The sequence below is a fragment of the Lutjanus erythropterus genome, chromosome 10 (assembly GCF_056507025.1).
Source record: "Lutjanus erythropterus isolate fLutEry1 chromosome 10, fLutEry1.hap2, whole genome shotgun sequence".
In the NCBI taxonomy this organism is placed as follows: domain Eukaryota; kingdom Metazoa; phylum Chordata; class Actinopteri; order Lutjaniformes; family Lutjanidae; genus Lutjanus; species Lutjanus erythropterus.
The window spans coordinates 17,661,440-17,676,206 of NC_139326.1; the positions used below are offsets into that span (position 1 = coordinate 17,661,440).

General features: G+C 41.4%; 1 protein-coding gene across 2 annotated transcripts in view; it reads right to left on the bottom strand.

Moving 5' to 3' along the window:
• Positions 1–14,767, bottom strand: part of LOC146320253 (transmembrane protein 132C) — a 356,926-nt gene that overhangs the window by 317,765 nt on the left and 24,394 nt on the right. The window contains exon 1 of one of the 2 annotated variants that reach the window (XM_084728447.1): positions 1,805–2,606. The exons of the other annotated variant lie outside the window; for it this stretch is intronic. Coding sequence (XP_084584573.1) covers positions 1,805–1,871 — 67 coding nt within the window. The 5' untranslated portion in view covers positions 1,872–2,606. Of the gene's footprint in view, positions 1–1,804; positions 2,607–14,767 lie in introns of those variants that run through there. 2 annotated transcript variants of the gene reach the window in all.

Sequence of the window (14,767 nt, forward strand, 5' to 3'; positions counted from 1 at the left end):
GTTTTTGGTTGATTTCATCTTTTGGTTACTCAGCCGTTTTGTCGGGCACAGCTGTTTTTCCCTCTCCGGTCTCCTGTCAGTGTGCCGTGCCGCGCGCCATGCGCCGTGGCCACGGCGACCACCGCACTCCGGAGCGCACAACACAGCGACTGTTAAGTGCTCAGTGAGCCGTGAGTGATCGGAGCTGATTAAAACACACACGCACTATACGAGCGCGCACACAGACACGGGGATGTGATACTAATGCTGAAGGACTGTCGTTTGTGTGGAAAACGGAGGCGGAGAAACGCGCACTCAAGAGGGCTCCAAACCCAAAATATCACCATGCCTTCTTATTCTTAACGCTTCTCCTTCGTTTTTCTCTTAGGAGTAAGTGGGTGGTGGTGTTACCCGACCTGAATTCACAATATCTCAGCCTTAGTTTAGTGTTCTTGAGCAAGACAGCGGCTTGCCATCTGCACAATATAACACGCTCTGAATATCTTCTAATGTAGCTTAAATTGCGCTTAGAAAACCAGTTACATTGTGCTTTTATAGGTCACACAGCACAAGGTCCATAAGGAGTTCTGTAGCTAATAAAGTCAGTGCTTTTCATAGGCGGATAAATAGGAGGTTTTCTCTGTGTATATCTTTACCAGCAATTTTAAATCTTACAATTTTACAGTAATTTTTAACGCAAGAGGCGAAGGACGCTATTATACCCCCTTTTTCTCCATTGATTGCGGTAAATCGTTAAATTATAAGAGGAACAGCTGATCTTCCTTCGATTTAAAAGGACCTCATATCATAAGAAAGCCCCCTCAGATCATACAGAGGACACTCATCTCTAAACTGGATTCCAGGAGCGCAGAAAAGGTCACGCGCAACCACTCAATCTCGTTTTCTCTCCAAAATAATAATAATAAAAAGTTTTAATTTTATTCTTGTAGGAAAAACACTGCTCAGTCCTCATCGAGACCTCAAACACGCACACGGGCCGGTCAGCTGCCGACTCGCCGGGGTTCGGGTGTCTCAGATGGCACCAGTTAGTGCGCATCTGTCATCTGACGCTTCGCCTTAGTCAATTACTTATTATTCCGCACACACGCAGGGAGACACGGGGTGTCAAGGTGAATATGGGCTAATCGATGGTCATTTGGCTTAAAAAGGGTAAAATGAAACTTGCTTCATTTAAATTTCCAGAGCGGTGTTAAAATGTTGGCAAGCAGAAGCCCCCGTCTGTGATCACCATATGGCAAAACACAAGTCTCTTATCATTTCATGACTTCATGCAACTTGCTCCAGTTTGACACTTCTTTAGTGGTAAATACTGTCACACTGATGGATGTGAGGATGGAGAGTAACTTTGGAGTTGGGTTTCGCTTCATCTACATCCCTGTTGCTAACCAAATTCTGACAAGACTCCTCATCAGAGCGCACATTAACGCGCTAAAAAAGCAAAACATGCCAGCGATTATAAAATACATCAAGCACTGATTATGCACTAACGCATGGTGCCTTTGTGATTACAAAGAGTTACCTCTTCTTGCTCTAAAATAGGAGGGAAAAACAAGAAAGAAAGGAACGAAAAGAAAGAAAGGAAAAACATGCTGAGAGTGGGTGTGACATTCCCGATTTTCCAGGCCAAAACAATAAAACGACAAAAGCTTAAATGGCCGAAAGTCGTCAGCGATGATACTTTAATAACACATACAGCTCCACGGGCTTTGTTTGCTTTGGTGGCGCCACTTTTTTTCCGACTTTTAAATCAAACGACAACGTCTCAAACTGGCAACAAGTTTTCTCCCACATTTGCATCTCTTACCTTGCCACAGGAGAAGAAGAAGCACCGTCTTCCAGAGGCAACAACCCACCGGCGCGACCGTCTCCATCCCTCCTGTCGGTAACAACCTCCGGAACTGTTCACGAAACGGACAAAGGGCGATCTTTGATTTTTTTTTTTTTTTCTCTCTTTCCCTTTTCCTCAGACAGACAGATCACTACCGCATCGGTGCCATCAATAACCTCGATTTGACCAAACTGCGCTCCCGCTGTGCTTGACCTAAAGACACCGCGCAGATTAGGTTTGGAGTAAACTATAAATCCTTCTGGAGTCAGTAATAAAAAAAAACAGAAGAAACCCCCGATGGGCAATTCCTGCGCAGGCTGGTTTCTTTTTTTAATCCTCCCTCCCCAAAAAAGTCTGCGGTGTGTCTCCTTCCAGCCAGCACCGAGGGATGAACCTGTGTTCCCCCGTGGTGAGCTTTCTCCACCGGTGCGCTCCTCTCCTCTCCTCCGCTTTATTTATCCAAACGGGACAGCTGAAGCTGAGTCTCTGCCTTCATCACTTTTCCTTCTGCAAAAGTTTAAACACACCAGCAGAGTGGACGAAGAACAACTCCCCCAACGAATTAAAAAGTCCACTTGGCAGGCGGGTTTGAGACAACAAAACCCAAGAAAACTCTGCCACTTAAGGCTCAAATATATTAAATAAAAATCCAAATTAAATTCCGCTCGCCCGGCAGCAGCTCCGTCCGCTCTCCTTCTTCTCCTTCCTCCCTGTGTCTGTCTATCCTCCTCCGACTATCCTCCCCTTGCTGTGCGCGTTATGTGTGTGTATGCGTCTGGGCTCAACTTGAGAGGCTGTATACACTCGTCCGCGGGATGGAGGGAGGAGAGGAGAGGACAGAAGAGGAGGAGGAGGAGGTCTGACGCTTCCACCAGCCGGCAGAAGAGAGGGAGGGAGGAGGAAGAGGAGGTGGAGGGCCAGCGGAGGCTGTGGGGCTGAGGAGAATGGGGGGTGAGGGCGGGATTTGGGGATTTGAGTGACAGTTAAGTAGCCAATGGACGGTGTCGGAATTTATTTGGGCTTTGTTTCTTGTTTCTTTTATCATTTAAGATGTCTACACATGGTTCTTTATTGTCATTTTAGTTTATTTGTTTATTAATGGGGGGGGTATACACAAAATCTTTATGTAGTTAATTCTTTATTTCAATTTTTTTCTTTCCTTTCTCTTTTTTATTTTTACTTTATTTATTTTGAGAGGGGGCCAAAACCATCCAGACAACAAAGACCTTTGGTTTGTTCTTTGTCATTTTTATTTATTTATTATATATTTTGAATTTTTATTCTTTCTTTTTTTTTTTACTTTGAGAGGAGGTGTACAGAGGTATCCATGCCACAAAAACCTTAATATAGTTTATTCTCTTTTTTTGTTTATTTGTTTATTTATTTATATATGGTTGGACGCAAAGACATGCATGCCACAAAAACATATACATTTTTTTTCCAAAATAAAGGAAACAGTGAACTAAATTACACGAAAAATAAAGGCAGTAAAAGCCCATACATGAAAACGAGAGACCTGTAGATCAGTCAGTAGCAAACAGGTTATAAGAATGTTCCTGTTTATTGGATCTTTTGACACTGAAAAGACTAAAACAAGTTAGATATGATAGTTTAAGATATCCTACATGAAGAGGCCTGTTTTTCTCTGTGGGTGATGTGTGTGTTAGTGTCAGTTGTGCGCGTGTGTTGTTTATCCTTTCAAAGCCTCTCTCTGCATTATTCATACAAAGACACACGCTACACCTGTTCTCTCTGTAATCGATAGACGCCACAACTTCGCACGAGCACTCACGCACGCACGCAGGCGCACACACCCATGCACACACACATCCGCTTCCAGTGGCGTGTGACGGCAGCTTGTACGACTGCAAAATGTGATACACCAGGCACCTTGTAATAAAACTCATTCACTTTCTATTGATAAGAGGCGTGAATGTGCGCGTGTGCGCGTGCGTGCGTGTGTGTGTGTGTGTGTGTGTGTGTGTGTGTGTGTGTGTGGTGAACAAGCCAGAAGAGAGAGAGAACATTAAGGTCTTCCTTCAGTCCGAGACGATATTTCATAAGGCAGCGTGCCTGCTTCCCTTTGTCAGCTAAATGTGTAAAAGCTAAAGAGATGACATTGTGACTTATTGAATTGCAAATCAGTCCGTCGGCGGAGGGATGGGAGGATTTCCGGAGATGGAGATACGTGAGCCTCTCTGCCTGTCTGTCTGTCTCCCTGCCTGTCTGTCTCTCCAAGTGTGCAACTCCACGGCCTGTACAAGAGGCTAAGAAGGAGCGACAGCCCCCCCTAGTGTCACATTACAGAAGAGGCACTGAAAGTGGTGACATTCACAGAAGACCCCCCTCTATACAGAGCCTCATTTAGCGGCAGGGGATAGATAGATTTTTCTGAAATTTTATGCACAGCACCCATATTTGTCCACTACAAAAAAAGATCACTTGGACATCTACACAATCACACATAATGAGTGTGATTGGGATGTTTTGATATATTTTATACAACAAAAAGTACTTTAGCAACTTAAGAAAAGGCCACCTAAAAAAAATCAAAATCAGTTTTACATGAATGCTATATTTAGAACATTTTCACCACTTTACTTTGCAATCAGGTGGCCTTTTCTGTTGGGAAACTGCCGTTGTAGAAGCCAAATTTTGCTCTTTCCAGACCAACCAAACCCCATAGGCAAAATCAGTAATTTTGCCTCACAGAACAGGGGAGTTGCTGGTCTATCTTATTCTCTTAGTTTGTTTGTGTCATTGTGTAACTTCAGTGAATCCTAATTGACCATTTACAACATACAAGTCACGCAATAACATTAACTGACAAACAGACTGAAGCAGTGGTAGACCAGTAGCTCCCATCTCATGCGAAGTAAAATGACTGATTTTGCCCATGGAGTTGCTTGGTTGGTTTGAAGAGTGATATTTGTCTTATACACAGGAGTTATTGATCTACCACTGCTGCAATGTGTTAGTTTGTTTGCGTTATTGTGTGCCTTCAGTGTTTTGAAGGTTAGATCACCGAAGTCACACAATGACACAAATCAACAAACAGATCGAGGCAGCTGTGTACCTGCAAAGCCTGCTTTCTGCAAGGTAAAATTACTGTTTCTTGGTGTCCAGGTAGCTCAGTTGGTGGACCAAACACCCAATGTACCAAGACTGTGAGTCCTCTGCTGCAGCCATGGGTTTGACTCCCGTCTGCGTCCCTTTTCTGTGTGTCATTCCCCCACTCCCTCTCCCCCTTTCCTGTCCTCACTTCAGCTGTCCTATCAATAAAGGCATAAAAGCCCCCGACAAATATTTGTTTTCAACAGTAACAGTAATTTTCCAAGGGAGTCTGGTTAAGCAAGGGAACAATATTTGGCTTGTATAATGGTGGTTTCCTGTCAGAAACTGAATGAAAGAAAGAAAATAATGAATGATTGAAGACTCTTTGATGGCAGTAAAACAGTGAAAATATTCTAAATACAACGCACACTTAACCTGATATTGACTTTTTAGGTGGACCTTTTTTAAGTGGATAAAATGCATTTTGTTGCTGACCCTGTTCACAGAAGTTTATTGTTTCACTTCCGTGTTGGTATTTCTCTCTAGACAGACAATCTCTGTTAGACAAATCATTGTAATCAAGGGTATCATCACTAGAGAGTGTTGCACAGTGCTCAACTACCTGTAGAATATAACATGCCCACTTTGGTTTTTAAACAAATCTTCTACTTCTGGGTGGAATTTGGGGTTTGGGGTTTGGGTTTTCATTTCTTCTGCGAGCTCAAAAAGGAAGTGGGAGGGTACGATATTGATGATGTCACTGCAGCTCTTTTCAGACTGGTCAAACTGAAAGAGTTACAGCTAACCCGGTGTTACAACACTCCCCGGTGTCCCCTATATGTGGATGTCATAGGCCTTGCCGTGGCGCACTTATCTGTGATGCATCCCACATTATTCTTCTGTCACCTCTCTCTGTTCTCTTCACTGTGATCCCACCGTGAGAACTCGACTGAGGCTGCACGCTCTTTTTCCACTTGTCTTGTTTCGTTGCTCACTCACTTTCCCCAAACACATTTTTCTGGCCTCCCAGTCATAAGTCGACTCCTTCTACACTCCTATAACGTCGAGGCGACCGCCATCCGTCCGTGTTATGGAGCAGAACCAAATCAGCGCATTTTAAAATATTATTCTAATTTCCCCTCAATGACTTTTCCCTCAGCCAGCTGCAGCATTCCCTGTGACTTAAGCTTGAAAGATCTTTTTTTTAACTGAACTATTCCTCTTGGGGCCCACAACCGAAGCAAGGCATTAGTTCAGCAAGCATGCGGTAAAAAGTAATATTTGTACAAATACAATGTCTGTATACCAATGAGGCCCCACTGGCTGTTTGTAGGAAATTTGACACAGAATAAAAAGAATTGCAGATAATTCCCCATACATCTAGGGACAAAAAAAAAACAAAGGCTGCATCTTTCAACGTATGAGTAAAAAAGTCTGCTGGCAAAAATATCGAAAATTGGCTCATCGGGACATTTGTTCTTTCATTTTATGACCCCCAAAAAAAGAAAAGATGCCAAGACCCAGTCCTTTTACTCAAGACAATTTGATAGCAAACTATTATTTTTCTTCCCCCCTTTAAGGTTATTTCACTTGTCACTATTAGAGGAAGCCTGCAGGCAGCAAATATTCATTATATCACAAAAAGGAAGGCATTCATCACAAAGATTGCATTGTCAGTAACTCTTCAAATACAGCGTGTAATAGATGTTATGTGATAAATGAAGAAGAATATGCTTTCTGAAAGTGGTGCTCAGTGTCATATGGCCTGGTTGCTGTGCTTATTCACTGCCAGACTGACCACAGACACTGACCTGTTCTACTTTTGCACTTCAGTCAGGATGAGTCCCATGCAGCTAAATTCCTTAATTATAGAAGTCCCACTTTTTACTGCACAGTTGCTGGACTTTTTCTGCACTTTGCATCCATTCCCAAGGGGAACTATTCAAAAGTGTTGCTCTCATTTTAAGGTCTGTTTAAAGGCTGGTTGACAGTTTGACTCTTGAGAGCTTGAGAAGAAAAATTAAACAGGAAATACAGAATGAAAGGGAAGAATGTCTTTTTTAAATGTAGTAATAATTGGTGACTGAAGCAGACATCAGCCCAACAGGGCAGACTAACTTGCCGCTGATTGTACAATTTATCAATATAAAGAGAACTATGGATTGGAGAGAAAGTCATACCCAGTTGTATTTTAAATAATAGGTACTGAAGAACCGAAGGAAAATGTACGCCAGTATAGTCTTTCCATGTTTAGTTTTACGAATCAACTGCACTGTTAAAATCATACTGCATCTGATAGAAACCTTTGACTTAATGCAGAAATGCATGTTTTATTTGTTCAAGTTAACTAAATGTTGTATATAGCTGTCACTATAATTAAAGGCAAAAAGCCCCCCAAAAAAATTAAAGGAAAAAAAATGGTATTAGGGGTTTCTAAAACTCAAGGATTCAAGTTTATCTAAAGAAGAAAAGTAAATTATCTCAACTAAAGATTAGCAGTAGTGAAAACTTTCCAAACTTAAGAGTTTGTGTTGGGCTCAAAATTCAATTTCTCAACTTTTTCATTTTTTAAGTGAATACACTTTATATTTATGATAATATTGAATTCAGTCACTACTCCCTTTCACTTGGAAGAAGCAGCTGCAGCTGTAAGTTCTTCAAACTGAGAAAAAACAAATCAAACTAATAAAGTTTGACTTATTTAACCAGAAGAGTTCATTTGTTTTGAATCATTGCAAAATTACCTAAACTTATCTTTTCAAATTTAGTCAATTAAAAACAGCCAGATACAAACTTTAAAGTTAAAACAAAAAGTATAACGTGCACATTTTGTTTTTGTTGGGATGTGCTGAAACGCTGATTAAAAGTTATAGAAAATTAAAAGTCTACATATTTGATGAGGTCTGTCTGTCTGTGCATATTTTGATAGTAATTAATTCATACAATTATTGTCATAGTCAAGCAAACACTTGATTATGGTATACTTCAAAATCCACGACTGCAGATACTGTTGCCAACATGAAGGGAGAGTTCAGGCAGATCAGAATATGGGCAACAGGAAGGAAGAAAAACAGACTGAGGAAACAAAACAGCTTTTTACTCCTCACCTTGAAGCACACTGAGCCCTAGTCAGACGCACACTTCAGCCATGAGCAAAGACTCATCACACCAAGTGTGCGAAGGCCCTTTCTGCCATCACTGTCAGTCTGCTGCTGCGCTGTGCCCACCCTGAGGTCACAGTGGTCATCACAGCACCCGTCTCACCCTCTCTGCCTCTGGCTTCTCAGTAGTGAGATGACCTTTGCACCGCAAGTCACTCCACATCTTCTGTCACAGCTGAAAACTCATCTTTTAAAAGAAAAGACTTCATATCAATCTTGTCATGTACTGTCATATATTTCTCCTTAATGCTTCAAGTAGAGGAATATTCTTTCCAAACTTATATGATTCTATTTCTTTTCCCAAACCTCCTAAATCTCAGGAAATAGGACGATAAGAATCATATAACACTTATCCCTGTGAGGAATGCCTGTCTCCTTCCGAAAGTGAGAGACCAGGATCACAAGTTGAAAAATTGCCAAAATGTTCATTTTTGACAACAAAAGGTGCCAAATCCAGATTTGTTATGGATATTACTTCGTGAGTACCCAAAACCAGAAGGATTGGGAACCGTGTCTCTAGATCAGTGGTTCACAGTCTTTTGGATTGGATGTAAATAGCACTAATTCCAGGTGGTTCCTCAGCATGTGAATGGGATCAGACCCTCACAACTCACTGAAAACTGCAGTAAAAAATAAATTAGACCTACATATGAAGCTTTTTCAGCTGAAAATACCTGCATTTGATCTTTAACATGCCTGACATTGCAGATTACTGCCATGTGCCGCCAAGCGGACAGGTCCACAGTGCTGCAAAATGCTTACCAACAGAGTTTAACAATGCTGCAGTTTTTCCTACACGTTAAGCACATACACATTTTTATGGAAACAAAAACTGTGAAGTATCAAATCTACATACGTGTTCACTTTAGAGCCAACAGATAAATCAGCTGGGCTGACAGATACACCAATATTGGCATATTTGTCAGCCAACAAGTCACGGAAAACACGGACAACACAACTGATTTGTTAACTGTAAACTGTCCCACTTTATATCTTGGTCATAATCCTTAAATATAAGGTATATTTTATCAAAAATGTTTATGTTATATGTTAATGCAAAAAAGAACAAATAGTGGTCAATATATGGTTCAGATTTTTTTCTCCTACACATAAATCCTTCAACCTGAAAAACAGATATCTAGAGTTATAATCTCATGGATTGGTTGATATTTCTTGTGGCAGTAGTTCAAGTAGGAGTCCATGGAAAGTTATCATGATATTAAAGGCTTCATAGTTCAACTAATAATATTTTATTCTGTGAATCTGAAACAGGTCATAGATGTTATTTGTACACTGGAGGAGTCCTAGGTTTATTTTCTATCTTGTATGGGGTTCTTGGCTGAGAAAAAATTGATAACCTTTATTTATACAGTAAAATTCAACAGGGTCAGACTTAGGATCAATTTTGTTCATAAGTATGATGTATGCAAAAAAAAACATGTGATGTAGTTATTTATAAATCCAGACTTCATGTAAGTGATTTTCCTGCTGATTATGTAGGTGTATGGCAGTTGGGGACACATATGCACGCAAGCCTGTGGTGAACTTTGCATAATTGCATGTTTGGCTTTGTTTGTCAACACTCTATTTAGTCCACCGAATAACGCCCGCTGCCAGGTTTCAGTCTCCTCCATTGCCGTGATCTCGCCTTCCAAAGTTTGTTTTTCTCTTCTGGTCCATGGTTATTCCCTTACTGTGCCGGCAGCTTCTTAAATGTGAATATTTTCAGGTTTCTTTACTCCTTTATGACAGTAAACTGAATATCTTTGGGTTGGGAGTTAAACAAGATATTTGAGGACATCACCTTAAGTTTAGGGAAACACTGATCTCCATTTTTCACAATGTTTTGACATTTTAAAACAAATAGCTGTTAAAAGAAAGATAGAAAATAACTGACCAATTAATCAACTATGAAAATCATCATAAGTTACAGCTCTACATTTATGTACCACTCCACTGGAGAGTACATGTAGTACAGTACATTGATTTATAAGCACTCGAAGCGGCAAGAAGAAGCAGTGAAACTGAAAGAAGACATTCATATTGTGATCCTCAGATACTGATCTTGGGTCACAATGGTGTTTGTGCACGAGCGCATGAGGGAAAGTGGTTTGTTTGCTGCAGCAGAGACGCCTCTCATTGTCTCTCTCTGAGCACTCGAATATGAGGATGAAAGAGCAGAGAAGAGAGGAGCGGTACAGATACTGCGCCTCTCAGTCAGGTCAAATGGCTCTTGTAGAAATTCTGTCGACAACTTGTTCAGACGATACACTCCACTCGGGGGCTGGAGGAAGATGAACGCCATTGACAAACCTCCCTATTTACGTCCAGCCCCCCCATACCCACACCCACCCCAATGCCCCCACCACGCCCCCCTACCGCCACCCCTTTCTGTCTCTCTCCAGTCAGAAAACCAGAGCCATCTCTTTGCTCAGTGGAGCAAACTGAATACATTAGAATCCAATTAAGGCTGGTGAAGAGAACCGCTCAGGCTGAGAGTGTGCAGCCGTGTGTGTGTGTGTGTATGTGTGTTGATCATATATGATAGTTTATGCCCCACCAATGTGTGTAGAAGTGTGTCTGTGTGGAGGTTTGTCTGTGGGAGACAGCTCATGCTTCCAAGTCTACGATACTGTGTATGCACATGAGTGTGTAGGTGAGTGTCCATGTTTGCATGTGTGTGTTGCAATTACATGTCTTGTCATAGTGCACTGAGTCAGTCAGTGGCAGAGGATGCCTTTCTGTCTCACTCCAACTGGTTTCTGCTGCAAGACCACCTTCAAGCGTGGTAAATCAGAGAGGTAATGTGTGTGCGTGTGTGTGTGTGCGTGTGTGTAAGGGGATCAATAACTCTGTGTTGCATTACACACTGCCCTTGTTCAATCTGAAATTGGCGACAGACACAGAGCTGCAATCGCACACGTGCAAAAACACAAAAGAAACACACACACGCACACTTCAATACACTTTAGACACTGAAACACACAGAGAAAGACCGCTCCTGAAGATATCACAGATGAATACACACAGCTGGGGAGATAACACCCGTTACTAAGCAGACACACACTCTGCACAGTGTTCATACGAGCAAAATTGTCATGCACCATCCTTAAACACATGCACACACTGCAGACTCATACATGTTTAGTGTCGTTACAGACACACACGTGAATGAACGCACCCAAATATATTTGCGTTCACTATTTTTCAACTATTCTTCTCTGTCCTTCACCTGCCTTCTCCTGCTCTCCCTCCTTTTGTCCTCTCATGTTTCTCTTGGCCAGTAACAGTCCTCTAACTGGCCACTTCACTGGACTTTATGGGGAGGGCTGGATAGAAAGAGTTTACACACAGGACTTTAAAAAAAACACACAGTTCGTTTGTAGTAAGTCAACCTTCAAAACAACATACAATGACGATTTAAAAAAAAAAAAAAAACAGTGCATAGACTCATTAGACTCATACAAAAACATTTCCCATCAATACGCCCCCACGACCCATGAGAAGTATGTGGCTACACCAGACTGCATCCCCCACCCTGACCCCGCCCTCCATCCATTCCCTCTCATTTTCTCATTGTTTTGCTGTGTTTAGGACTAGGGTTTGGGGAATTAAACGGTTCTGAGATGTGTCACAGTTCTCTCTTGAAATATCATGAATTAGGGGTGGAACAGATAGTTGTTGTTCCATGGTTCATATGGGCCACTCCCCATAGTTCGCCCCGCATGTGATCCATGGACTAAATGAAACCATTATGGTGTGAAATGCAGTCTTACTGCCACTGTTACTTTTTATAGTAATAATTGAATCTCTGTGCAGAGTTGCAGTGAAAAGACAGTACAGATGCTGCTGTGTTTTACTCGGCGACTGATTTTAAAGCCGCCACATTGCTTCTATTGAGTGAAGTCTCGACCATGACACGACCATGAAACTGAGCAGACTTGCCATCTTAAAAATAGATCATAAGATTTTGATCTGTATTGTAACTTCAGCAGCATCTGCTCTCTCAACATTTACACACAGCTCTGTGCAGCTCACCGGTACAGCTGCAGTCTCTTTGCCTGTCAGTGTCACAGGTTTCAGTGGTGGATTGGCTATTGCTCATGACTTCTGACCAATCAGATAGTGCTGTGGGCGGGACTCTGGGCAAGACTACAGAGTGCATTTTTTACTGTGTACTGTATTGTACTGTAATATATTTTAAATGGTTATTATTAGCATTATTGTTATTATTGTTTTTTTATTAGTATAATTACCATTACATTACTATGGTGATGACCACAGACGGAGATCAAAGTCAAGTGCAACTTTTGTGATCCATTGCACCCCTATTATGAATCATTCCCATAAGGGGAATGTTAAAACCCAGTTCTATACATTATGATTGCCTGTAACAATTTTGCATGTGCAGGCTGTAAGTTCCTTAAAAGAAACAGAGGTAAATCCAAAAAAAAATTGACGCATGTAGCCCCTGAATCATAAGGTGCCAAGAGATTTCCACCCTTACATAATATGCAGATGAAGTACTCAAAGCTGACTGCAGGACATTACATTCACAAAATCAAAATTATATTTGTGAATTGTGTCTTTATAAAATTGCTTGACTGGAGAATGGGGGGCTTCTCCGCAGGTCTTTGTTGAAGATGAATCTCCTTTGTGTATTTTTTAATACAGAAAAAGATTACAGAGTTTTTTGTTTGTTTGTAAGGAATGCCTTGCTTTAGACACAATCACATTAACATCCAGTGCAAATAGTCTTTTAGACGGCTGCTGCGAAAATTGCAGTGGACTGGAATAATTAGTGCACCTCAGCAGTTATTGTGAAGGGAGAAAATATAATTCTCATTTCACCTATCCTGCAGACCAAGTGAGAATTTGGCCAAAACGACTTCTGGTACTGGGTTTCCTTCTAACCTCCTGGCTATCACCACCTCTTCATGTATACAGTGTTGCTGCCAGTTATTTTCTTTCATCTAAAAGTCTGAGGAAATGCTGTAGAAGAACTGCAGTTTCAGTCTTGCTCCCTGTGCCCTCGGTATTCAAAATATAAGAAAAGATCTCATTGCTATTGTCTTGATATTGTTATGTTTTATGCTTTTATGAATATTGTATGGGTTGGATTTTGTGTTTTTAAGTGAGCTCATTGAGGCTAATTCCAATCAAGCATGTTAATATGGCCATAAATTATTGAATCTTGAATCTGCAGCCTGTTTTAAGGCTCATTTATGCCCCCTTTATGCATGAAAACAGATACATCTGTCACTTCCCACTCATTTACAGTGGCATGGAGGTCAAGCAATACATCCAATAGAGGGCGCTGCTCAGAGTCAGAAGTTACCCTTAAGAAGAAGGTGAGTCAAAAGTTTCTGACAACAAACATAGTGATGCAGGAGGAGGTTGTTGTGGTCAAAGATGCAAACCCCAGAAATATTCATTACTTTTTACTTTGAGTTTGAGTGTGAATAGTAAAGTACACTTAAACGTGCATTATTACTGCTCATAGTTAATGTGCACAACAAAGTAAAGAATTCTTGGACAAGCAATTAATAAAACTGCAACCAATATAAACCATTATATTGAGTGAAATAATTTCACCATTTCACCTGGAAGTGAGCTGATCCAAAAGTGGAAAGTAATCAAGTTACACTACATTAATATTATGATACTTGGATTAGGTTACTGACTGCATTTTTAACAGGTAATTAGTAACTGTATTAGACTAGTTTTTTAAAGTAACCCCCCCAATCCTGTCCATATACGTTCAAAAAATGAACAGGAATATGGACCAAATGAATGCAATATTTTGATATGAGTCCATTTTAAAAGACTAATAACAACATGCATGGCATCAGAGGTCCTTTGATCCCCCCATCTGTCCAAGCACATATAGCCAGCAGCAATTTGAGCAAAAGGTTAGATTTAAGTGTTGCAGCCATGATGACAGTGTGGTCCTCCTCTGTCACCATGAACACACACCAACAGCAGCCTGAGATCAATTACAGAGGAACCTCGAGCCCCTCCCCACTTCTCCTCTCCCTGTACAGATGCAATTTACTCGCCCACCGTAAATCAATGGAGACAAGTGGGGCTAATTTAGACCATTTGATGTCAATTTGGCCTTGACCCCTCCCCATCACACACACAAACTCACCCACTCGCACACACTCACGCTCCACTTAATGACTCGCCGCACTAGAGTTTATTAGGCAGAACTGAGACCACCTCTCAGTCTCACACACACTCACTCATGAACATACACGCACAAAAGCACTCTTCTTCCTTTTTCACACACACACACACACACACATACACACACCACGATGCAAGCCATAACTCGTAGCCCCAGGGAGGGAGTCGGAGGACCAGAGCCGGAGTGAGAGATGGATTTATTCTTTGTACACAAGTGGCCAAAACTGAGTCCAAGTTATCTCTGCCCTGACCAACGTCTGTGAACCAAGGACTGGAAACTATTCAGCAGTGCACAAAAGTTGCCAAAACAATCATTCACGCTATCATTCACACACACACACACACACACACACACACACACACACACACACACACACACACACACACACACACACACACACACAGTTGTATTTCCATCACTTCAGAGGAAACTGTATTGACTTACATTTATTCCCTGGAATATTATCCTAACTCTACCCATAAGCACTACTTGCCCAACACTAACCCTTCCCCTAACTTTAACCTAAAGCTATCC